The sequence below is a fragment of the Pseudopipra pipra genome, chromosome 9, assembly GCF_036250125.1.
Source record: "Pseudopipra pipra isolate bDixPip1 chromosome 9, bDixPip1.hap1, whole genome shotgun sequence".
In the NCBI taxonomy this organism is placed as follows: domain Eukaryota; kingdom Metazoa; phylum Chordata; class Aves; order Passeriformes; family Pipridae; genus Pseudopipra; species Pseudopipra pipra.
This window is the reverse complement of record NC_087557.1, coordinates 23,270,526-23,295,182: the sequence shown is the minus strand read 5'-3', so window position 1 is coordinate 23,295,182 and position 24,657 is coordinate 23,270,526. Positions and strand designations below refer to the sequence as shown.

At 43.2% G+C, this 24,657-nt stretch overlaps 3 protein-coding genes across 3 annotated transcripts; 1 reads left to right on the top strand and 2 right to left on the bottom strand.

Moving 5' to 3' along the window:
• Positions 1–4,063: 4,063 nt before the first annotated feature.
• Positions 4,064–13,259, bottom strand: TXNDC12 (thioredoxin domain containing 12). Its single transcript, XM_064665233.1, has 7 exons — positions 13,043–13,259; positions 11,006–11,066; positions 6,724–6,776; positions 6,154–6,227; positions 5,530–5,599; positions 5,357–5,440; positions 4,064–4,915 (listed from the first exon to the last, which is right to left on the bottom strand). The coding sequence occupies exons 1-7, from the start codon at positions 13,131–13,133 to the stop codon at positions 4,836–4,838; spliced, it is 513 nt and encodes a 170-aa protein (XP_064521303.1). The 5' UTR covers positions 13,134–13,259; the 3' UTR covers positions 4,064–4,835.
• On the bottom strand, positions 7,737–10,993 carry KTI12 (KTI12 chromatin associated homolog). Its single transcript, XM_064665232.1, has one exon. It carries the CDS (start codon positions 9,597–9,599, stop codon positions 8,736–8,738), a length of 864 nt encoding a protein of 287 aa, XP_064521302.1. The 5' UTR covers positions 9,600–10,993; the 3' UTR covers positions 7,737–8,735.
• Positions 13,260–13,797: 538 nt separating the features above from the next.
• On the top strand, positions 13,798–23,141 carry BTF3L4 (basic transcription factor 3 like 4). The gene is made up of 6 exons (XM_064665234.1): positions 13,798–13,930; positions 14,954–15,017; positions 15,796–15,909; positions 18,197–18,398; positions 19,790–19,849; positions 20,699–23,141. The coding sequence occupies exons 2-6, from the start codon at positions 14,964–14,966 to the stop codon at positions 20,743–20,745; spliced, it is 477 nt and encodes a 158-aa protein (XP_064521304.1). The 5' UTR covers positions 13,798–13,930; positions 14,954–14,963; the 3' UTR covers positions 20,746–23,141.
• The last annotated feature ends 1,516 nt before the right edge of the window (positions 23,142–24,657 follow it).

Below are 24,657 nucleotides of genomic sequence, written 5' to 3'. Positions count from 1 at the left end.
TGCACTTTACCTGATGGGCCACTGTGCCCTGTCCTGGGATGACTGCCAGCCCAGGATGGTGTGTAACTGCCTCTCCTACTGGTCTGAGTCTGAACCTGGAATGCTGTAAGCACAGGTCAGCCAGTTTCTGCTTCCAACATAATTATGAATAGAGAAGTTTGGGGCATCTATTTTGTTTTCATCCCTAATCAAAGGAACCTTCTGCAGATTTAGCCATCACAAAATTGTGTCATGACATTTTTCACAGCCTAGAGAGGATCACTCAGGCCCTGTCCCCAGTGCCTGTGACAGGTCACAGGAGCTGGCTTGGAGTTGTCAGTGGAGATTCCTCCCTCCTCTGCTGACGTGGTAGCACCGGGCTGGCGCTGCGGGAGTGAATCACCAGCTCTGGCAGGAGTGGTGCTCTTGGGACAATGGCAGGCCTGGGAACTGTGCACAGCCACTCCTTACTCTGGGCAAACTTTGAAAGGAAAAGCAAACTGAGTTTATTTGACTAACTGCTTAACAAATCAGCACCTGTTTCTTCAAGGAGGAAAGCGGGAATGAGTTAATATGCCAAATAGTTTTGAGAAGAAGTGACTTTTACCATTTTGACAGACCTTCATTTATTGTTTCCTGGTTCCTTCCAGGCAGCAACCTCCCCTATCCAGTCAGTGCCAAAGACAACTTACACAGCTGCCTGGAAGGGGGATGCAACCATTTAGAGAAACTTCATCTTTGGCTTTGCTGTCTTTGAAACGAGCATGGATTTGCAGTGAAGTTCCCCTTTTCCTCCCACCCTCTGGATAGAGCTCTGCTCAGTGTAATTCCACCATTAGTGTTTTCTGAATCTCCATCCTTAGGTCTCAGGTTTAGATCCACCTATTGCACAGTTGTCAAGGAACAGCCCTGAAGTGGTTTTCCTGGTTGGGCAAACCCCATCAGGCGTAACACCAGGTCAGCTGCAAAGAAATACCACAGCATAATGCAAATGCAAATCCTCTTGCAAAAGCTAAAAGAAGTTTCATCACCTCCAAGGATATATGACCTTGTATTCATAGGGGTTTAATAATACTTCAATTCAGAGCTATTCATTACACAAGCTTTAAGTGAGGACAGTGAATGAAGCTCATTAGCAGTTGGATGCAGGCTGGATACCATGGCAGGCAGACAGCCACAGGGACAAAAGTGCATTTGAAATAGATGATCCCTAAACTCAGCATGCCAGGATGACAGACAGGACACTCTGGACGTGCTGGCATTCTTGGTTGTTGTACTTTTGTTCCCTGCTGCTAAACATGGCAAAGGAAAGGTTTCTTGAGTCTCTTCCTTAGAGCCTGTTCAGCCTCAGGTGCAAAAGCAACCTCTGCTCCCAGGCAGCCAGATGGCCAGCTGCAATCCAGGCACTCCCTAATTAACTTTGGGTTTTTTTCCTCTGTGGGTTGTTTCTGGGAAAAAGGGAACTGACAGCATGTTTATTTACATGAGATTGATTTGGCTTGGCAGTTCCCTGGGTCCGTACTAAGAATTTTGAAGTGTCTTTGGGTTTTGTTGTCACCTCACAGAAGGAGGAGAAGCTGAGAATCCATGGGGATTTCTAGGATGCATCTGAAGAAGTTATGTAAGTATGCAGGTTTACTGCAAGTCACACACAGATGGGCAGTAAATGAAACAAAGCTGATGGGGGCAAACTAATCTGAAGCCTTAGTTACTGTGCAGTGCTGAGCTGCTGCAGTGTATAATTAAACACAACTACAGCAGACACTAACCTGCAAGCAGGTCCTCTAAGCCCTGTGGACTTGCTTGTGTCCACAAAGTCACTCAACATATATAAAAAAACTGATGGATGGATCCCTCTGCACAGAAGAAAATGCCAGCCTGATCTAGATGAAAAACAAGAATAATTTAAAGAATCTGCAGTAGGAGTGAGCAACTAAAATGTCCAGGTACAAAGCTGACAGGTAGGAAAGACAAAAATATTTAAGTAACAGATTAGGTTCACCCTGCAATCCAGAGATGTGAAACAGCTTTTACAGGAGTTAACTAGCTGCCCCTAGCAACCACGTGTGGCAGCACATATGTCATGTTCTGCTGAGACCTCAGCTAAACACTGACCAGGCCAGCAAGTGCCAAGCTCCATCTTGCTACAGAGGACAAAAGCAAAGTCTAGGAAAGAGCAAGTCAAAGGGAGGGTGGGGAAGCTGTGCCTGCTCACCATGGCTGAACACACAGAGGGTAGAGAGGATTAGTGAGAAAGGAGGCAGCTAAATAACAAAGGAAAAAGGATCACGGAATTTTTTTTCCTTCCAAAGTAGCAAGTCTGGAAGGCATAAAGTGCTGAAGGAGAGGAATTGTGTGAGAGAAGACATGAAGGAGAGTAATTTTGAATCAGGTTGGTCTTAAATGTAAAGGATGAAGCACAGTGCTCACATCTGTCTCTAGGTGAAGAACTTCTTAAAAATTACTTTGAGGCCATGTTGCTTCTGACATCAGAGTGTTTTGCAAAGAAAGGGACAATTGATGTACATCTCGTGGGCTGTAATTTCGCTGCAGAGATAAGACAGGGGCAGAGCCGCTGCAAAGCTGTGCATGGAAAATCGCAGAGGTCCAGCCTGCTATTGTGCACTAGAGATTGGTTTTTTAATGATGATTTGTTGGAGATGAAAATGCAGAGTCCTCCCCCTGGTGGCAAGTAAAGAAAGCCATAGCAATGACTTTTTTAATCATGTCAATCTAAGGCTATAAATGAAATGAGCATCAGATAGGACCAATTTTTTATTAGGTCAACTCATACAGCTGGGGGGAAAAAAGAAGACAATTTTGCAAAACGCAGATCCTTTTTTTAGGACTTACATAGGTTTACTTTGAAGGCTAATACAACTTGAGAATAGTTACTGAGTTCAATTTGATCATTAATTTATTAGACAATTTGCAAGAGAAGCAGAGGATAAAGCCTGTAGAATAACTTTCAGCAGCTGATCAGGGTAATTGTGATGTGCAACAATCCCATTATTTCCACTGAGTCCTTCTCTTTTAGTGGCCAATTGAGTTTTGGTGTCTAAAATCAGACACCAGACAGACTGGTATGCAAAGTAAAATTCTTAATGCTACTGAACAGTAATAGTGGACTCAGTAGACAAGTTGGGTTTATTGTATATACAACAGTTTTCCCCACTTAATGTCCACAGATAGTTCTTCAGAAAGTATCTGTAGAAAATGATCTCTCTGTGGTTTTTATGGGAAGTTATGGCAAGTGCCTTTGGGACAGGAATTTTTGCTTTAGATGACTAATCTGGTGGATGAGGGGAGAGCAGCAGATGTAGTTTATTTTGGCCTTACTATGGCTTTCTACACTGTCTCCCAAAGCCTCTTCATAGACAAACTGATGAAGTACAACCTAAATAAATGGGCAGTGAAGTGGATGGAAAACTGGCAGAACTGCTGGGCTGAAAAGGGCTCATCATTAGTGGAGTACCCCTGGCTGGTACTGTAACACCTTCATTAACTACCTGGATGAACTGACAGAGCCCACTCTGAGCAAACTGGCAATGATACAAAGCTGGGGAAGAGTGGTTGGTAACCAGATGGTTGTGTTGCTATTCAAAAGGATCTGAACAGGCTGGAGAAATGGGCAGGGAGGGTTGTCAGGAAGTTGAAGAAAGGGAAATGCAAAGTCCTTCACCTGGGAAGGAACAACCTGTGCACCAGTAGAGTCTGGAAAACAGCTTTCCAGATGAGAATATGGGAGTCAGGTGGAGAACAAGCTGACCATGAGCCAACAATATGCTCATGTGGCAAAGAAGCCAACAGCATCCTGGGCTGCCTTAGAAAAAGTGTCCCCAGCAGGTTGAGAGGTAATTTTTCTCCTTTCCATTTTCCTTTTCAGTTCCAGTAGATAAACATTAGGTATCACCTTGTCCTTGACAGTATAGGCAGTGTAAGAATGGCTGAATGGTAATGACAAGGAATCTTCCTCCGCTGAGACATTCAACATTAATAACCACCGCAATATAAACAAAAATATATCCCCCTCTGCTTAAGAACAGAAAGTTATGCCCTTTACCACAAAACACTCTCTGCATGCTTATGTTTAAAAAGGTTTATTTTTTTTTTTCACCCTGGTACAAAAATACAGTACAATGTGATGGCAAGGCATTGGCCAAAAAACATTCAAAGAATAAAAGGGGAAACCCCGTAAAGCTTCAACATAACCCACCCTCACTTGATGGAACAATCAAAAGGTGAGTGCATAAGGAAAAAGTTAATTTTCTGCCCAAAGGCAAATAAAAGTGAATCACACAGTTTTACACAAAAATACATTTGCAGAGCTGATAATTTCACATGCTACTTGGACATTCATGAAATGTATTCTACTGGGTTACTGGCAGAATTTGTGTTTTGGGATATCTAGAAAATACCTGGCCTAGGAAGATGCCCCATTGATGGCAATGCCCAGTAAAAACAATGGGATCACATAATACCAGTGAGAAAAGAGGAATTCAACCCTGATTAGGTGTCAAAATGTTGGCTGCTACTAGTTTTTTCAATCACATTGTTTGTCCTCAAATAATATTCTTCCCTACACACCTCCCTTTTAACACCAAATATTAGTGGTTGCTCAAACACACAACGGGATGTGTTTGCACATTACCTAGTTGCAAATAATCATCACAGTGCAAACTTCCAGGCAGGAGGAGAAAACACTGTGACTGATGCATGTGTGTGAACTCCAAACAGGGTTTACCCTAACATTGTTGACAGGAGAATTATGTCCCTTCAGTGCAACTACATTCTCAGTCTGTTCAATCGTTTCCTTTTCGAGTTTTGAAGCAGTGAAAAATCATTTAGTGTATCCATTATAGTTCATCTCCCAGGTGCTTTTGTTTGAAAGCATCACCTGTCAGCTTCTCCTGGGCCTCCTTCATCCCCTGGACAACTGAAAGATTAGATAAGAGAGAGACCAACTATTAATCTCATGATGCAAACATCAAGGTGGACTGGTAATGAAAGTTATTTTAAAACAACAGTTATAGAATGTATTCCCCCACAAATTAACCTGTGGGGGAAAAAAAAAACACCACCAAACAAAAAAAACCCTCCAGTCCTGCACCATTTCCTCACCTATGTGTAGCTGGATCATGCAAATTCCACAATTTTCCATGCCACAACTGGAGACAAAGTTTAGGTCCTACAGACATAACAGTATGTCTTAAGGTGAATTACAATTCTGAATATGGTTCCTCAGGCGTTGGAGAACCACTCACTCACACTGTACCTAACAGCTCCCAGTTATGCTGTAAAGTACCATCATTTTTCTCCACTAAACAGTGAAGGTGTGTCCTCACTAAAAATGCAGTTTCAACTACTTTGCACATACCTTGATCAGCATTGGTATAGAAATACTTGTAGCTGGGGTTTCCTCTCCCATTTATGATTTCTGGATGGACTTTTCCACTGGGATCTATGAAACAAGAAATCCATCAGGAAGTTTAGGTGGTAACAATAAGAACCCAGTCCTGTGAGTGGACACAAGAGCTGCGGATGCCTTACCCATGAAAAGGATTCTGGGGATATAACTTCCATCAGGACTAAAGGCTTCATCCTTGGGCTCTTCATCATCCTACCAAAGCAAGACAGAAGAGAAGGAATGTATTAGCAAGATATCTAACAAAACACTGCTTTTTTAAGAAACAACTTATTGCCTTCAGATTCCTGTTACCCTGAGCAATTTACATCTTGAACAGATGCCAAGTAACTGCAGGATCTTCCACTCTCAACAAAAGTAAGTTATTTTTACCTAAACAAGTATCCTCTGTGAAAATAATAATATTTTTTTTGTCCTGTTAATTTGCATTACACACTCCACTTTGGTGTAGGAATGTTTGATAAGTAATGAGAGAATAAACATAAATTCCTTTATTGCAGCAACACAATCACACAAGGCACAAACTGTTAAAGAGACAATGGCAGAGAGCCAGGTTTATAAACAGAATTAAAATAAGCAGACTGAAGAAAACTCTTTTTAAAACAATGAGCTGTATCAATCAATCCTGAATGCCTATTCAGGAGTGCAGGATTTAGGATGTACACCAAACAGGATGTAACCAGTAAAGTCGGATTCCAAATGCTTAATTACCAGGCAGTAACATGGACACAGATCAGAAGGCAGCCTACCTCAAGGTTGACCATAACAAAATTATGGGCAAGTTCAGAGATCTCCTTGGATTCAGCAAACTTTGGCTTTAAAGCTAATTAAGGGAGGGGAGAATAAAAATAAAGAGGTATGTAAAAACAGTGGAAAATATTTCAGATTTTCAAGCAGTATCAAAATCTCCACTTCATCCCTCCCTCTGGAAAGCTTTTCAATAAGCAGTGAGTAAATGGAATGTATATATCAAACTATTCAAAGCTGGGCTAAGAGCAGCAGGTGACTGAAACAATTCTTGCTGGGCAGCCATGGGATGAAGCCTGACATCAAACATACATGGCTGTATATGAACCAGTGGAACAGAGCAGAAAGCCTGCTATAAACCAGTATTCCCACTCAACTGCCTCATCCTTTAAGCTTAGCCATGACCCCCAGCTTGTTTGTTTGCAATGGCAGTGCCATATTATGCTTCTCCTAATGAAATAGTTACCATTAGCTACAGTCTGAATGCAAAGCTCTTGTTTCTCATGGCTACGTGATTTCCATACAAAGATTCATTAGAAATTTCAGCAAGCTCTAGCATTAAATACACTTACCTTTGCAAGCTCCACACCAGGACTTGTGGATGATAACCATAAGAGGCAAACCACTAAAAAAAGGAAGAAAAAAAACTGTCAAAGAAAGCTTCCAGAAAGCCTCTAAACCAAATTCTGTTATGTGTACATTTTAACAATCAGGGCTTCCTCAAAGGCTCAATGTAACAGAAAATAAGTGAGATGTAAAGAGACTCTGCTGTGTTCTAAGCTTGGCTTGCAAAAAGTTTTCCCAGTCTTAAAACATGTCATAAAATACTTTATTGTAACTGCTCACATAGAGGAGACTTTGTCTTTGGAAGACTTGCTCTTATTAGTTTAGATTCCTCAGACACACAGCTGGTCATGCATTTTTTTACTGGATTACTGGAAATGGTTAGTGACACCAGCTGCTTGAGAGATCTTGGGATGGATTTTTGTGGCTGCTTATGGCAACCCAGTGGATGACAGTCACTTATCCATCCTCCTCCCCATTACAGCCCACATGTTTCAGTCACCTTCTGTGATCAAGACCCCACTGAGCAACCATTGAACCCAGTAACCCTTTAGCTGTAAACAGATATGAAAGGCAATCTCTACTTAGCAGCATTAGAGAGGAAGGCATTAACATTTAGAGTCATTCAAAGAGAAGTTTGCACTTTATAATTAACGAATGTCATCACCTTCACATTGGGCTCTGTTTGCAGTAAGGAGTTTGAATACACATTGCCCTAGTAGAGCTTGCATTGCATCGTGTCCCTGAGGATGAAAAACCACTTTTTTCTTCATTGTTTCTACAGAGTCCCAAATTGTTTTGCCTCTTTCTTGAGGACAGGCTGATTTACGTCTGGAAAATACACATTGTTCTTATCAAGGACCAGTGGTTCATGTCAAAAGAGTTCAATCATCTGGCAATCAGTACTGCAACACGCTTTTTTTTAAAGAGAAATTTTCAAAGCAGATATTAAATTTAAGTGCTCACAGCCTTGAAATACCAATTCTTAGTGAGAACTCACAGAGGTTTGAAATAATGAATGTGTTTTCTCAGCTTTATTCTCTTTACTTTGACTGGTAAGATAAACTTATTTACATCAAAACATTTTTGTAGTCAATTCTCAGTTCTGTAATGCATAAATCCCCCAGCAGTCGGTGTGTCAGACTGTACTTTTTCCTCCCAGGGAGCACTACACATACAATTAAACCAAAATGACAATTTATGAGAACGAGGGATGAAGCATCCACCAGAAAGTGAGAAGTTTATATGAACTGTATCTATTGTATCGCAAACCCCAAATTATTGGAAACTAAATGCAAAACTAAGCTACCCATCCCAGCTGGTATGGACCTACGGGTTTCAACAAGGACACTGTCATTTTAGCTTGTTTTTCCTATAACTCATTCTTAAGTAATTAGTGTTTTTAAAGGTGTTTAATGATGACCTTGCAGAGAAAAGACACGGCGAGTTATTTCAATAAAATAGTCCTTCAGATAAATTAAGAGTTTAGTCCATTTAAGGCACACATTTTATTGTTAAATCTCTTTTGAGTTTGCTAAGCCAGCACCCTTTTGCAGTGTAGAGCTGCAAATCTCTCTTGGGTTCAGTCAGATTTTTTGAAACAGTCACATCCTGTTCTAGTTCTGGACCTGAAGTCTCTTCTGCAGTTTGACATTATCTGGAGGCAGCCCTGGAAAACAATCTTCTTATTCAAGACACACAGTCATCACCTTTTGCGCTTTCATGCTCAGACACTACTGTATTACTGGGGTTTATGTCTCCACAGGAGACTTCACTTGCTTGGGGATGCAACAGCTGCTCTCCTTTTTGACGGTGAGAATTCAGGGGTGTGTGGAACTGTATCCCTACAGATTCTCTCAGAAATAGTCTGCTTGGCTGCTGCAGGAACACGGCACCCAGAGCTGCTGCTGCCAGATATCCGATACACGACAGGTGGGATCCAGGCTCTGCGGGGTCTGCGTCTGGAAGGCGTGTTCCTAGTGTCGCAAGAACTTCGACAACCACGGCCACTGCCACTGGTTCACTGGATGCTGCGGCTCAGGTACTGCAGGAACATGCTGGCCAGCTGGGGCATGTTCTCATCGCTGGGCTGCATCTTGGTGTAGCTGATGAACTGCCTGCGCAGCCGGCTCAGCTCGGCCAGGCTCACGGGCCGGCTCAGCACCAGCCCCTCGGCCAGGCCGGGGACGCGGACCGTGTCCCCGGGCAGCGCCCCGCCGCTCTGCGCGGCCATCACTGCGGCCAGCACGTCCTGGGTGACGCGGTCCAGGCGGTGCAGGAACTCCCCGGACTGCAGGGGCTGGGCGCGGGTGGAGCGGTGCGGGGGCGGCGGGGCGCTCTCGAACAGCGCGGCGCGGATGTCGCCCAGCGGCAGCGGCTCCTCCCCGCTCACCGTGAACAGCGGCCGGTCCCAGCGGCAGCCCGGGTCGGGCTCCTCGAAGGGCGGCTCGTCGGGGCCGCCCCCGCCGCCGGCGCAGTGCAGGAGGCAGCGCGCCGTGCCCGCCTGCCGCGCCGCGCAGTACAGCTCGTAGCGGATGCTCCGCAGCTCGTTGCCCGCGTCCACGATCACCACGTCCCGCCGGCTAAGCCGCCGCTCCACCTCGGCCCGCAGCGCCGCCCGCCCGCCCTCCGCCTCGGACACGACGTGCGCGGCCCGGTCGGGGCCGCCCAGCGCCGCCCGCAGCTCCGCCGCCCGCCGGCTCTTGCCGCTGCCGGGCCGCCCGCACAGCACCACCAGCGGCATCGCCCCGCCGGCACCGACCCGGACGGGCGGGAACTGCTTCCGCCGGTCACACACACCCACACACGGCCCGCCCGCGACCGCCAGCACCCCCGGCCCCGGGGGGCGGCACCGCCGGGCGGGCTTCTCTGCCCCTTCGGGCATGCGGAACCGCCGGGCCCCCGCCTCTGGCACCGGGACACCGTCCTGGCAGACGTGCGGCTTAAAAACGCGACCGTACTAACTGTAGGAACGCTTGATCCCTGCCCTCGTCCGCACGGAACTTAAAAACGAGGCGTCTCCAGCATCCCCCGACACATCCACGCTGCGCAGTTTATAAAATTCAAATTGAAATCTTGAAACTTCCCAGCTCACTGGCTCTGCTGGATCTCACTTGATGTGCCACAGTTAATTTCGTATAATTTTCGTATTATTTTTCATCTCCTCCTGACCTAAGGTCAGACTTAGGAAAACAAATCTACTTTTTAGGTTTATATTTTCTTTGTTATTAGTGGTTTCTCCCAGTCCTTCAGTAATGCTCAAATGCTGCTGAACTCAAAACAGTGAAAGGGTCTGTGCTTCCAACAGTGAAAGGAGAGGGTGTGGATTACACCGACCCCTTCCTGCAGAGTCTCCTTGAGCAGGAATGTTCATCCTGCCTAAACCTGAGAGCTCACAGCTCACCATGCCTCCCGCCCTCCTCTGTCTCATTTTGAAGCTTCCTCTGCTTCATTGCAAAGCAGTGCCACAACTACACCCGTAAATACGGAAATAATTTTTTTTTCAAAAATATCCAATTATAGAAACTTGTATGACCTCTGAACTGTATCATCTGGGTTAATTTGGTATCTACACTAAAACGATGGATCAGTTTGAGAGCTGAACTCAAAAAGCAAACCTGGAAGGCATGAGGAATTTCTGCTCATGTCAGCATTGTCAGATTTAGGTTATAAATTTAAAATACAAGTAGAATTTATAAGCATACCATTTCCTTTCTCACATTTTAACAAGAAACAGAAGAAATTCTGAGGAAAATAATGTGTCAAAAAATAATTTTTTACCTTCTAAGAGACTGTTATTTTTAGACTTTAAACTTAACCAAATCAGGTTCTATCAGTTCACTAGTTTGAAACTTCCAGACTTTTTCCTGCAGATTGGAACAAAATAACTTATCTCAAGCTGAGGCCTCATCTATACAGGCATAAGGAATTTTAGGAAAGCTCTCAGCACTGCTGAGTTCAAGGGGATTGAGCACTCTTTACACATTCATTTGTGGGTTTGAGAACCATACCTTTCTTTACTGTGGGAAAAAATTATTTTCTTCTCATTTCAAAGACATGCTAGGGCTTCAATGATTTAATTACACTGTAGTGATTAAACCTAGGTGGTGCCTCAGCAAAGATATCAAAACTCTGTATTTTCTCTCTAATAAGCTGTAGGGATCTGAAGTCTCCTAAACCATCTTCATTTTTGTTAATAATGACTCTTTTGTGATTAAATTTAGGATTGATACAGAACCTTTGTGAATGCTTTTAAAGACACTTTTCTGTATTTAAAACTAGCAAACATACCTGGCTGCTGCCTCTTTCTTCCCATCTTCTAGTGTTCTCCAATGAATATGATCTCCAAAACCTGCCAGAGAGAAGGGTTTATAAATGCTGCATAATTTAGCGTGTCAGCTAACAGAGGAAAACAGTCCAACCCTCAAGAGTATTTTCAACTTATTTTATATTCTTTTTTTAAAGCCAACTACAATCCAAGTTCTGGAAAGACTTCTGCAAATACTTACAACCCACATAGTCGTATGAGGAATCCCACTGAAATTAATTAACAAAAACATACCATCCTAATGAATATTTATATCTATATGCAAACGACATAAAAATCCCCCAAACGAATATTAAAATTGAAGGGCCTTCTGATTATTCTCCATTATTCTTCAATCTATGAACATTTATTAACTGATGAGTGACAAATTAAACATGTCAGCATTTGGCTTCCTAAATCCCACTGAATGTGAACTAAAGCAAAACTTAAAAATTCCTAGGCCAACATATGATCATTAATTGCTCTAAAACTATTATGCTAATTATTACTGCTGATGATAATTGAAGAGTAAGAAAGAACACCACTACACAGATTTCTGAATGTTAGAGTGACCAAACAGTGCAGGAAATATTTTATCCCATATCCAGATAACAAGTCTTGTTGTGTCAATTGACACAACAGTGAGTCAGTGTATGTTTAACAGCTGCAAAGCAGGGACTGCCAGGGTTGGGATTTTTTAGTAGCCAACAAAGCACATGGCCAAAAGCCACCTGGAGAGCTGAGATGAAGGAGATCCGGGAACTGTTTGAAGAGGAACACCCTTGGAAGACCTCCTCAGAGGTCTTATGGCTCCAGTAATTAACAATTAGTGCACTGGATAATCAAACATCAGCCTTGGCTTGCCCCTTCCCATCGCTGAGGGTTTGGATTAGTCAGCAACCCCCAGGGTGCTGAGGGGAGCAGATTTCAGGAGCTACACAGAGGTCAGAGCCCCAGACTGTCCAGTGCTGACACAGGGAAAAGTGGACATTGTAGACAACTATGGGAAAGAAGCTGGAGAAAGCCTAAAACAGAGTCAGCAAATCCTCATGGCACCTTAATTCAGTATCCGGGAGGTGTGGACAGTTGGCACAGCGTATTACCTGATCTTCTCTCCTGATATGAACCACTGTGAACACATATGATGCAACACATCAAACAGATGAGCTCGCAGTGAGGTGGGGATGCCCTGTCCACGTCCAATCACACCCCAGCTGCTCAGGCAGCTTTGGACACAGGGCTACTTTTGGACAAGCTCAACGTACCCAAGCAAAAGCCAGTTGGATTAGCAGAAGTCATGTTTATCCAGCATATTGACACGTCAGCTATTTCAGTCAAAGGCCAAAATGTTAAAATAGGGAAAGCCTTTTATTGTTCTAGCTGGGGAACACTTTTTGAAAGCTTTTCTATACTTAAACCAAAATCCCATTTGTGGCAAGCTTCACTATGTTTTTAAAACAATTACACAACACACTACGGAGCGTTTCTTTTGAATGAAAGTCATCTGGGGAATTAAAGGAGGATGGCTGGCTGGGATCCACACCACAGAGCTTTGCTGTCATTGATCGAATTGGTTACTACTGGTCCTGAGGAGGAGATTTGCCTCTAAGGCAAAGCCACCACCTGGGGTGAAGCTCAGGCGCTGGCTAAACCCGGCTATTAGACACGGTAATTAGTCAAGGAGCCTCGGTGAGCCAAGAGAGGAGTGAGGAGCGGTCATCGAGGGCAAGGGAAGCCGAGGGCGGAGGGAAGCGCCATTCATTGCCTGCCAGGAGCCGGCGGGGGCTGGGCGGGCACAGCGGGCATCGAGGGCTGCCCCGCAGGGCTCCGCGGAGCCCCTCGAAAGGACGCTCAGCCGGGACAGAACCACGACGGCGGGGACAGTTCAAACCCCCCTCACCTCCAGCCCCCAGACCCGCGCTCTGTCCCCCCGCCCCCCGACGCCGCGGGCTGAGGGACCGGACCCGCGCCCGCGGCCGGGACACGAGTTGAGGAAAGCCCGAAGGAAGCGTTTTCCTGACCCTTTCCAAGCCCTCCCTCGGCGGAGGCGGCGGAGGCCGCCAGCACCAGGCACAGGCAGAGGACGGAGACGGCCACGGGCTGAGCCTTCATGGTGTCGGCGCGGGCAGCGGCGGCACCGGGTACAGCCCCACAGCTCCGCACAGCACAGGACCCGCTCAGGCGGATTTTTTTTTTTTTCTTTCCTCTTTTTTTTTTCCCTTTTTTTAAAGCCCAGGAAGTGACATGAGGCGGATGTGGGCGGTGCGCAGCCCTCGCCGCTCGGCTCGGGGGTGCCGGGGTGGCACCCAGCGGGAGGGGATGCTGTGGCGTGCGAGTCACCTGGGTTACTGCCCCTGGACAAGCCCAGGGTTATCCCGGCGGGAGCAGGCAGCGGGAGGGGTGTGTGTGTATGGGGATCCGGGTTTATTTTCTCCTTTCCAAAATAAACGCTTTTGTCGCGCTGCTCTCTGGAATTGCCCAGCTGTCGGGAAGGCAAAACCGACCGCAAAGCGCCGTGCGTGAAGGAGGATTCGCTAAGGGGGACAGTGGAGCACGTGGTGACGCCTTTGGGTCACTAGCCACCGCTGCCTGAGCGGGGGCACCCGAGACTACAGCGGGACACCGCTCCCTGCCCCAGGACACTGGTTATTACCCCAGGCCGCCATTCCCTGCCCCGGGGTACCAAGTGTCTGCCCCCCCCCCCCCCCCGAGACTACAACTCCCAGGAGGTCCTGCTCGCCCCCTCTCCCGCCTCTATGCAAATAAGACTGGGCGGCTCCGCCAATCGGGGGGCGGGCCGGCGCCGTCACGTGGAGGGGAGCTTCCTTTCTCTGTGCGCCTCTCTTTCCTTTCCCGGCCGCCATCTTGTTCTCGCCGCGTGTTGGCCGCGGGGGCTCCGCCGCGCTCAGGTGAGGGGTCTTGCTGCTCCCGCGTCCCGGCGGCCCGCCCTTACCGTGCCCCCGGTGGCCTCGGGCGGGGGACTCGGTCCTGTTCCCGCCCGCCGCGCTGGGCCGTTCCCCGAGGAGACGCCAAGGGAGCGAGGCCCTGCGGCGGGACGATGTGCGGGGGCTGCCCCGGCTCGGGAGGCCCCGGCCATACAGGCTCCTGAGGGATCAGCATTGAGCCCCTCTCGCTTCCCGTGCTCAGGGGGTGCCCGGCGAGCCGCCCCGAGCCTCTTCTCCCGCCGGTGCTGATCCCTCTCTCCGGCACAAAGCACACGCGGAGGGGGCTTCCCCGTCATTCCCGGGATCTCTGATCGCTTGCTGGGGCACAGCAGCGGAATGCGTTCCTTGTGCTGGAAGGCTGGAGGTGTTTTCCCACCCATTACGGTTTTTTTTCAGGGCTTTCAGTCTTTAAAGGTCCCACTTGACCCGTGGAAGAAGCCACTGGACTGCCTTCCCAGTCATTGAATGGGATGCAGGGGTTCCAGAAGTTCCTATGGGAAAACCGTCCAGATCTGAACTCACGGGGTTCAGAGTTCACTTATTAGTTACAAGTATCAGAGATTCATTATATGGAAGTAGTATTCGAAGTAGTTTAGTGATGAATCTCTCCCTGGGCTCTCTTAAAGATAAGGGTGTTTCCCAGAAGCAGTTGTGCTGGTTTGGGTCTGGTTTGAGTTCAGTTCAGTGCTTCCAAAAGTAAATTGGCACACTGGGAATTTACTGATGCGGAATGAAGTGTCTTGTTGATTTGCCTTATTGTGTCACAGGCACTTCAGCTAAATGGCCTACTACAGGACCACTTCAGATTATTTAGGTTTTAAAGCTTTGTTTGTGTGTTTTTGTTGGACGCAGTGTTTTGGGTAGTGTTCTGTAAGTTTCGAAAACCCACCGCGGTCTTAGGAGTGCTTTGAAAATGGACTGTGACATTTTTTTTTCTTACTATTTTGATTGTTAACTTGGGTTTTGTATCTTCTTGTTATTTTTCAGACACATCACTATGAACCAAGAAAAACTGGCCAAGCTTCAAGCACAGGTCCGAATAGGAGGAAAGGTAAGAAACCCACCAGAGATGCTTTTCAAAACATAGGCTATAGTTCACAGAAGGCAAAAAAACTATATTTCTGAGACTTGACAGATATAGGTTTTTGTGTGATCTGTATCATGGTGCTTCTACCTGAAATGCAAGTTTCTTTCAGTTCCCAACTGCTGGATTAGCAGTTTCCAGGGTGTAAGAGTTCTGTTAATTCAGTGACTTGTTGTGACCTGTGGAAGCTCCAGCTGAGCTCACCTGTTGGGTGTTCCAGTTCTGCCCTTTCCTTCTTCCTGTTGGGGATTTTCAATGTCCACTCCAGGCACTAACTCTGCATTGAGCTTTGTTTTTCTCTGAGCCAGCAGGTAGTTAATCTGACCAAAAAAAAAAGGCATGGAGTTGGTTCCGTGCGGGGGTCTCATCCCCTGCCAAACTTCCACAGAATTTTGCAAAGTAGAAATTCCAAAATTGTTGTTAAATCACTGTATTTGTGCTTCGTCCTGGAAAAAATAGAGTTCTTGGGGAAAATTTCTTATATTTTGCTCAGTAGTAAATAGTATCTTTGTACTCTGGCTTGTAGGAAGGGAAAATACTGCTGCTATTTGGTGTCTTTTGGTCCTGTACATTTAAGAAAAACCTTAAAATTGAGACTGATGGCTAAAGCTGTAGGTAAAGGGAAATAGGACTATAGAGGCATCTCATAACTTGGAAGATGTTGCTCAGACTGTGGTAGGACTTTCACAATTAGTGTTGAGAAATTTTGAGCATAGCTGACTGTTGTCTCTTGATTGTTTCCCAGGGAACAGCTCGCAGAAAGAAGAAGGTGGTGCACAGAACAGCTACAGCTGATGACAAAAAACTTCAGAGTTCCCTCAAAAAACTGGCAGTAAATAACATTGCTGGCATTGAAGAGGTATAGTGATAAGTGTTTCCTGTTTGAAATTAAATTCACTGTATTGTTTTGGGGGTCATGTGGTGGTTTTTACTTTTGCTTTTACAGCAGGCTTCCAAGCAAAATCTTACAGATCTGTTTATTGATAGACAAAGTTATTTGATTGATTGTTGTCTTGGTGAAATGAAATGTGTGTATGTACCTGGAGAAAGAAGGGAGAAGGTTCTGCTGGCCACATAGTGGTTACAGGAGGTAGTAAGCTATGTGTTGTGTGTGTGTCATCACAGACCAAAACTTCTCTTTGTTCTTGACTTTTATGAACCTGATTACCTACTCAAAAGAGCAGTAAGTGCACGTGTTCTGTGCAGGCACATCCAGGGCAAGAGTTGTGTGGTGTAGAATATAAAGAAAAGTTTAGAAATACCTGGAGTAAGAACTTGAGTCCATATTATTAAAATTAGGATCCTTTACTACTTTACAAAAGTTGCTGGAATTGTTTGCAGTAGTTACAGGAGATGATGTTTCTTAAAACACTGCAGAGACCCTACAGAAGCAGCTTCTGTGCTAATGTAAGTGGGAATGTGAGGGTTTCAGATGTTCCTTGAATACCTCTAATTGACAGGTATGAATGAAACATGTTTTCCAGAACACTGTAGGGAGTGACACTCATACATGGGAGGAGGAGGTGTTCCTCCATCATGAACTCAGTATTACTGTAGTGCTTGGTTAAAGAAGTGCAGTATTTAATCTGTGATTAATTAATTTAAGCAGGATTGCAAGGTGCCTGCAGAGGTCACATAGTGCATTCTCTCTTCCAAAGGCAAATGCAGATTTCACTGTAACAGCCTGGTTTTGCCTGTAGATTTTCAGTCCTCTCTTGCATAAACACTTATTTCTCTGTTTTCTTAAGCTCAGTATGTATATACTGAGCCATGTGAACCCAAAGAGTACACAGTTCTGGGTATGTGTTTTGGTTTCCTTTTTCACACAAATCTCAGGATCTTTACTTAGACACAGTTATTAAGGATTTTAAATATCTTGATGTGAAGACAGTGCAAAATGTTTCTGCCTTGATAGCTAGAGACAGAATTGCAGTATGTTGTGTTCAGGTGAACACAAGTTGACCTTGGTAAGCTTTGTGTAGAAGAGTTTGGAGAGGATAGCAATGTTGAGTCAAGCATGAGTTACTCATCTGTGTGGCTTTAAAAGAGGTTTTTAAGTAACAGGATGACTGTGCTTGAAGCCTTTACCATTTCCTTATGTGCAAAGGACAGGACATTGTTTAGTTTTGCAGGAAAGCAACACACCTGGTTTTCCCGTTCAAAACATATTTTGAACCTCTTCCGCTGTGTGAGGATTGAGAACTTGGATGTTTTTATATTTTAAATCTCTTATTTCTCCCTGTAATTTCTGCTAAAAACCTTGCTTATTCATTTTGTCACTTGAGTTTAATACCACTGTTGTGTTGGATGGGTAGGACTTTCCTCCTTTGGTCAGACAAAATTATTTTCCACATAACCGTAGTTTAGCCATGCCCAGAAGAAAAACCTTTTTAACTGTCCATGCTGTCTGCCATTAAGTTAAAAAACACAACGTAAACCCATACAAATATGCCAATATAAACTGACAAAAGGTGCAAAGCAGGGCACTTACACTGGCCATAAATCTTAATTCTTGGTGATTCAGAAGACCAGGAAAGAGGAAGAGAGCAGGATCACTGTATGATGTCCTTAGTTTTATAAGAGTTATCATGGAATTACTGGGATTTCCTGATAGGTGTCACAGGTACCTGTGAAAGGCAATGGCTTAAACTGGTGTGGCTGGGCTTTGCTGTTGGAGTTTTGAGCCTGTGAAGAGTCACCACAGAGCTGAAGGGTTTGGTTGGTTTGTTGGGGGGTTTCCCTCCCCAGACGTTCTTCACGTTAACATGTTTATACCTTGCGGTCTAATAATCTATGTATGTTTTTTTGCTTTTGTTAAAAATACACATAAACTGCATTACAACATATACTCCTTATGTATTTATTAGTATTCAGGTAAGTTCATTTTATGAAGGAACCATAGCTGTTAAATTCTGCCTTATTATATAGTATGTATGAGCCCATATTTTACCATTAACTCATATTTACTTCCAGTTTAGGTGGTATTAATTCCAGGTGCTTTTGTCATGGTTATGTTATTCTCTAAGAGGAGTGGTAGCTTTGTAATTTTTTTATATTTTAATACTTTAAATCTGGATTTTAATGATCACGCTCATTCAACAAGATGCTGCAACACTTTGGTAAATGTTATTACTATATTTAAACAGGTGAACATGATAAAAGACGATGGAACAGTTATTCACTTCAACAACCCCAAGGTTCAAGCTTCCCTGTCTGCCAACACTTTTGCAATTACTGGTCATGCAGAGGCTAAACCGATCACAGAAATGCTTCCGGGCATCTTAAGCCAGCTTGGTGCTGACAGCTTAACAAGTCTCAGGAAGTTAGCTGAACAATTCCCAAGACAAGGTAGGTCCTTTGGAGTCTTTCATAGCTGGTTTAAAGAATATATGAAGTACTTAAAAGTTTTAACCCAAATTTAACAACAGTACATGACTTTTATTAAAGTGCACACACCCTTGATTACTTTCCCACTGTTGAGGAAGTGTAGGGTGGGGGAAAAACTTTTCTTGTTGATTCAAGATTATATAGGCATGCCCTGATTTAAAAAAATAGGTAAGTCTGGCATGCTATTATTGCAGGTGTACAACTATGTATGGGAGACTACTTAGGAAAGCAAGTTCACATTTTTACTTGGAAAAACTCAGCTGGTTCTTTTTGTCAGGGAATCGACTCTGTTTTCTTTGTTCCTGCAAAACATATTTCTGTTGTGATTATAGAGTAAGGAATATGTTCTTCTACTCCTTAATTCCCTTTAGAATTCAACCAGGACTTAAGAAATCTAATTAAAAATGAGAGTTTTGATTGAAAATTTAAAAAATCAAATCACAGTTTTGACTGTGATTCTTGATTTTTCTATTTATTTTAAAACCTTGGGAGCATGAGGGTGTGTGTATATGTGCTATAATTATTACTGTAATTTTACAGTTCAGAAATGAAGATTAGGGACAATTCCAGTTAAGACTGTTCTGGCCATTAAGATGACTGTAGTTGGACACATTGCAGTAGTCTGTATTTGGAACTGGATTATACATCACCTGTTCTAATGTTTTCAGCAAATAGTTATTCTTTCTAAATGAGTTTCATCTTCTTCCTCGTTTCATGTTCAGAGTTTAAGTGAAAGTAAAGGGTTTCTTTATTGATAAGTAAAATACCTTTTAAAATTCAGAGGGGTGGATAATCATAAGCATATTTCATTTGATGCAACCTCAGTACCAATGCATGCTGTGCTTTCTTTGGATAGTACAGTGAGGAAAAAGTACTTTTTTTTTCTAGTTCTTTCATTTCTCTAGGTTACTTGGAGCACGATCTGTGACTGACAGAGTAGGTTTAATGCAGGACAGCTGATATGGAAATACTTTTTCCTACAGTTGTGGCCCCTTGGTAATTGAATCATATGATATGTTGGTCACTGATTGGTACCACATTGTTGTTACATTGAAACACATGACACCAGTTAGATTTAGTGACACTGGGGGTTTTCTATATCATTTGATCTTTTGCAAGCTCTGCATGAATTACCCCATAGCATTTGAAAATGGCCCTGCCAATACTTTGGCATAATAATGTCCACACATAGGCCTTTTGGTCATGCTGTTAACTGTCAATACCTGGTCATTTGTGTGCTTTTCACTATTGGGGAAATGCTTTCTTTTTTTCACCTGTGTGGTTTTTATTGTGTCATGTGAGTGTCCCTAATTCTGTATCATGAGAACTCAGCACCAAGTTTCTTTTTACAGTGTTGGATAGTAAAGCACCAAAATCTGAAGATATTGATGAAGAAGATGATGATGTCCCAGGTAGGCACATGCACACTTTTATGTCCATTTAATGTATAAATATTTTGATTCATACACTGAAATATTTAGCTCTTGGTGTGATTATACTCCTCACTTGCTAAGAGAGGCTTCATATATAGGGCAGCATTAAAACATGGCTTTGAAGTCCAGCTTCTGAAAAAGGGTTTACTTTGTGCAAACATCTTAATTATTAATGAAACTAGGTTAAAATACCTTCAGTGAGATTGAGCAGGTATCTGAATATCCAAACAGGGTTTTAGGGCTGCAAAATGACACAATTGGTATAGTTATCGAGTTGTTTTCAATTCAGAGACTGGAGTGGGGATTTTTATTTCTATAGTAGAAGAAAAAAAGCTTATGTCAGTATCTGAAAGTAAAAAAAATATGGTAAGTTCTTAATATGACAGTGAATAACTGTCTTATTAATCACCAGATTCTGCTGTATCCGTCAGTATGATCCACCCTTGTGGATCAGAGGTTCAAATCCTCATGCTTTGGCACTACTTTATTTCTTTGTGACCTTGCATAAAATTCAATTCTCTAAAACTTTAGGCATTCTTTAATGAATGCAAATGCTTGAAACCCAACTACAGCTAATAGAGCACCTCTGAAAATCAGATCTTAATCACTTAATATTAGAATTTTCACTGTCTGAGTGTTCCTGTGTTTCTAGTTCTTTGTGTATGTCCAAACAAATGATATTTTCTAAAGCCTTTTGAAATCTGCCCATAAGAAAATGACTTCCCTGAGTGTAGTTAAGTACTACTTAACCTCTCCTATAATATATGCATTTTCATTAAAGGTAATCTTATTGGGCATTACTGCATTAAATATCTTCATCTTTTTCAGATCTCGTAGAAAATTTTGATGAAGCATCAAAGAATGAAGCTAACTAAAACATTAATAGTTCTGGAAGCTGGCATGGACTAGATTTAAGAAATCAGCTATGTGGTTCCAAAGTTTAAAGAAACAGAGAACATCATCTGTTAATAGTTCAGTAATATAAATATTTTGTATTTTTATGATGCTGTTTGTTCAGCATTTTCTGTCAGTTGATTTTGCATTTTGCACTTACTCCCAGGATCTACTCTTTTGGTCAAAAAAGAAATGTCAGTGCATTTTGAGGGGTGTGTGTATGTGTGTGGGTGTACGTATAGTGGAGAACAAATTGGAGAACGCTTATTTAACCATTTCCCCTTTTCCTTTGGAAGTAGAAATAAAACGAATCTTCAGCATTGCTACTTTTGAGTACCACCAGATAGCGCACAGAAGGTAGTTAAGGTGAACTTTTTGTTCACATTTTGTGACCTGAAGGCATTACACCATTAACACTTGGGGTTAATTTGCTGTTAACTATTGTACTTGCAGATGTTTCTCAGTGTACACATTTGTTATCAACCCTGTGTTGATCCCAAATGATACCGAAGATGAGCTGTTTCAGCGGCTTGTTTGGTACAGTAACTTTTTTAAAACCTGGTCTCGGAAAAGTGTGCTTTTCTTAACCTTCTTCACCTTCTTTTTTTTTTTTTTTTTTTTGGTCTCTAACCTTTTGATACAAGCTGATATTTGACTCTTTCCGTGTAGGCTTAGCAGTGTGTTCTCCTGTTGGTTACTGGAGTATTTCCCAGTCAAAAGAAAACCAAACATTTTGGTTCTCTACTCTTGGGTCACTTCCTAAGCTTGGAGGTCTGGTTGGTAACAGTCCAGTGCACCAGTTTTACACAGTAACCGGTTTTTGCTTGAATAACTTCAAGCTGTTCTCTTGGCATGATTGCATTTACTAGCAGCTGATGATCCACTGTCATTCTTACGGCACTAGGAATTAAATGCACTGTGTGAGCAATGCCTAGGGTGGGAGGAAAGAGTTGTTGACACTTTGCCTTGCTTCCTGCTGGGCAGTTTGTGCAGTGATTAGCTCTAAAGGGATTTTTTTTTTTTTGCCTGTAACTTACCTTGGCCTATAACCTACCTCTAGGTTTGGTGTCATCTATGTAGTAGCTTCTTACAAAACACAAATGCTCCTCAGGCATGAGGAGGACATTGGGAAGTACTGTTGGTACAGTGCAGTATTTATGACCTTTCTTTAAAATGCTTAATGTGAACCTGTTTTTTCAGAGACTCTTTCAAGGTTCTTGATGTAATGTGCATTACAGTATAGTTAGACATCATTGTAACCTCTGTCAAGGGCAGCTGTGGCTTAAAAAAGCCATTCTGTTTTTGTTTTTTTCTACATCTGTCACTTAACTATGGCTTAATTGGAACATATCAGCTTTTGATGTAGGCTCATACGCTAGAGAAGTGTAATAGTCCAAGCAAACAGTCCATGAGTTCTGGAGACTTCATGAAACCACAGAAGTAGAACTGTAGTGGTTTGTCCTCTGAACTCCTCGGTTTGTTTTACAGGCTCCGTTCCGTTTTTCCTGTTATATTTTATATACTACATGGATCTTACTACAAAATAAAAGTACAAAAGAGGAAATGCTTCCTCCTGTGTGTTGTCTGCTCCTCCCACCAAGGGCAGGTGGATGCAGCAGCTGTTTGGAACAGCACTGCATTCCTTATGGCAGTGACTGAGGAAGACACATGCAGGACTGGGGAGGATTCCGGTAGGGCTTTAGGATTTCACACTCCCTATACTCACTCCTGTTTTCCCTATGGTGATGAATGAACCTTTGGATTGTTGTATGGCTGATCAGCTGCAGATGATTTGTGTCTATAAGGGGGAGGTGTCTTCATTGGTGTGTGCCCAGTAACATGGAATTGCCTTCTGCTGCCTCTGTGAGCCCAAGGAGTAAAGGAAGGACACGAAGCAACAGGTATTTGCAGTGTTCTTCCATTTGCTTGAGAGGCGTGAGCAAAGACCCTTTCAAAGTAGCAACTGTACTGAGATGATGTGTGGGACATCCCCTTCCTAAATACTAATCAGATACTGAAAATTCCTGCTCATTGGTTTCTGATGTAGGAAGTATGTCAAAAGTAATTTTGAGAGAGATTAAAAGTAAGCCTTGGAAACAATGATTCCATAAGTTTATATAGCTGAACTTTCTAATTCCTCCAAAATACTCACTTAGTTTTTGCTCTTGGTCATGACAATTTATGTGTTAAACCCTCAGTTTTTCCTATGTTGACAACCAGTAAACTAACTATGCTAGCTTATGTAGTTCTATTCAGTTTTTTCACTGTATCTGGAAACAGTCAACCACTTACGATTTGCTGCTGGAAATACTAGAGCTTATCAATCATTAAACTGATTTTAATTAAAAGTAGCCCGTCAAGGCTGTTGTGGGAAAAACTCTTTTTTCTTTGTATTTATTCATGGTATAACACAAACAGTGCTTGTACATGCTGATGGAAATGCAGGGTTATTAAAAGTAGTTTCAGGGAGTGTTGGTAAATAAAAACTCCCCGCACAAAAGTGAACATGAAAATGTTCTTTGCTTGGCTTGAAACTGAAATATGTTGATAACTTGCTCATATTTGTCAGCTTCCCATGGGAACAAGGAGTTGCTATGCACTCCCTTCTGCCAGGATCTTCACAAGTAATGTTTTGGATTTGGTGTGTACAAGATGAGATCCAGAGGTCTTAGAGCTGATTTAATTACCGAGGAGTATGTTGATTGACCAGTGTCAGGAAGGAACTGAGGAAGCTGTAGCAGCACAGTAAAGCTGTGCTGTATGTAAGAGATGAACTCAAGCCTCTCCTGGAGAATGTCCAGGAAGGATCCTCCTAATGTTCCTTGGAATCAGACTGTAGAGATGTACAGAGGGGCTGAACAAACTGCTCCTTAGGTGAAGGTGAGTGAGTGAATTCTTCCACTGGCACTTCAGATCAGTTTGGTTTTATTACTTGAAGACAATACTGATTTCTTCAACCAAGCGAACAGACTTTATTTTGGAGATGCAGATTTCACTAATTCAATGATCCATGTTTTGTACTTGAGCAAATGAAGTGATGCAGAACAGAAGCACATCACAACAGCAGCCACAGCAGCTTTGCAGGAGTGATAGCAGAAGTGCAGAGAATGGTTATTCACCTTCAACTGTTTGCTTTCCCATCAAGTAATGGTTTTTTATTTATTCCTTCACTTTCAAAGACCGCTTTGCAGACACTGAAGAACTTCATGGATTTATTCAGAAACATGAGGGCTGCAGTGTCAATCAAGAATTCAGGTAGCCAAGTGGAGCAAGCAAAGAGACTAATTCTAAAATCAGTTGTCTTGGTATGTTTGGGTGGAAGCTTGGGTTGATTCCTAGAGCAGGGTTGTTGGGAATTAAGCTTTCATTCACATCCATCTCTGTGTTGGGCAAGAAATAACACTTGTACATCTTCCAGTGCCTTGGCTTGCCTTTATTCCAGCACTGCTCTGCCTCCTCTGTGTACTTTGTAAATAATTGAACACAAAGTGGATGTTTCTTAAGAGAGCTACATCTCTGTGCAATTGTTATAAAAAGGCTACTTCTACATAATAAACACACGGTATTCAGTGGGCTGAATTGAACACCCTCTCACTACACAACAGACCCACAGCTTGCTCAGATGCTGTTTTTTCTTGACAAATGGTGTCTGACAAATCCTCAAATATTAGGTGGCATTTCCTTGAACTTTGCATTTACAGGTAGATTTTTGTAGCTAAGCTAAATTAGTTGCCTCCTTGAAGTAAAAGGAGATTATCTGCTCATTTGAGGTCTTGAAGCTGTTTTGATATTTTTGATGCTGAGGCAAACATTGAAACAAAAAATCCTGTTCCAAGGCCCTTTGACCTTTCAGTGCACATATCCCAGCTGAATAAAAGGAGTTATGCAATCTC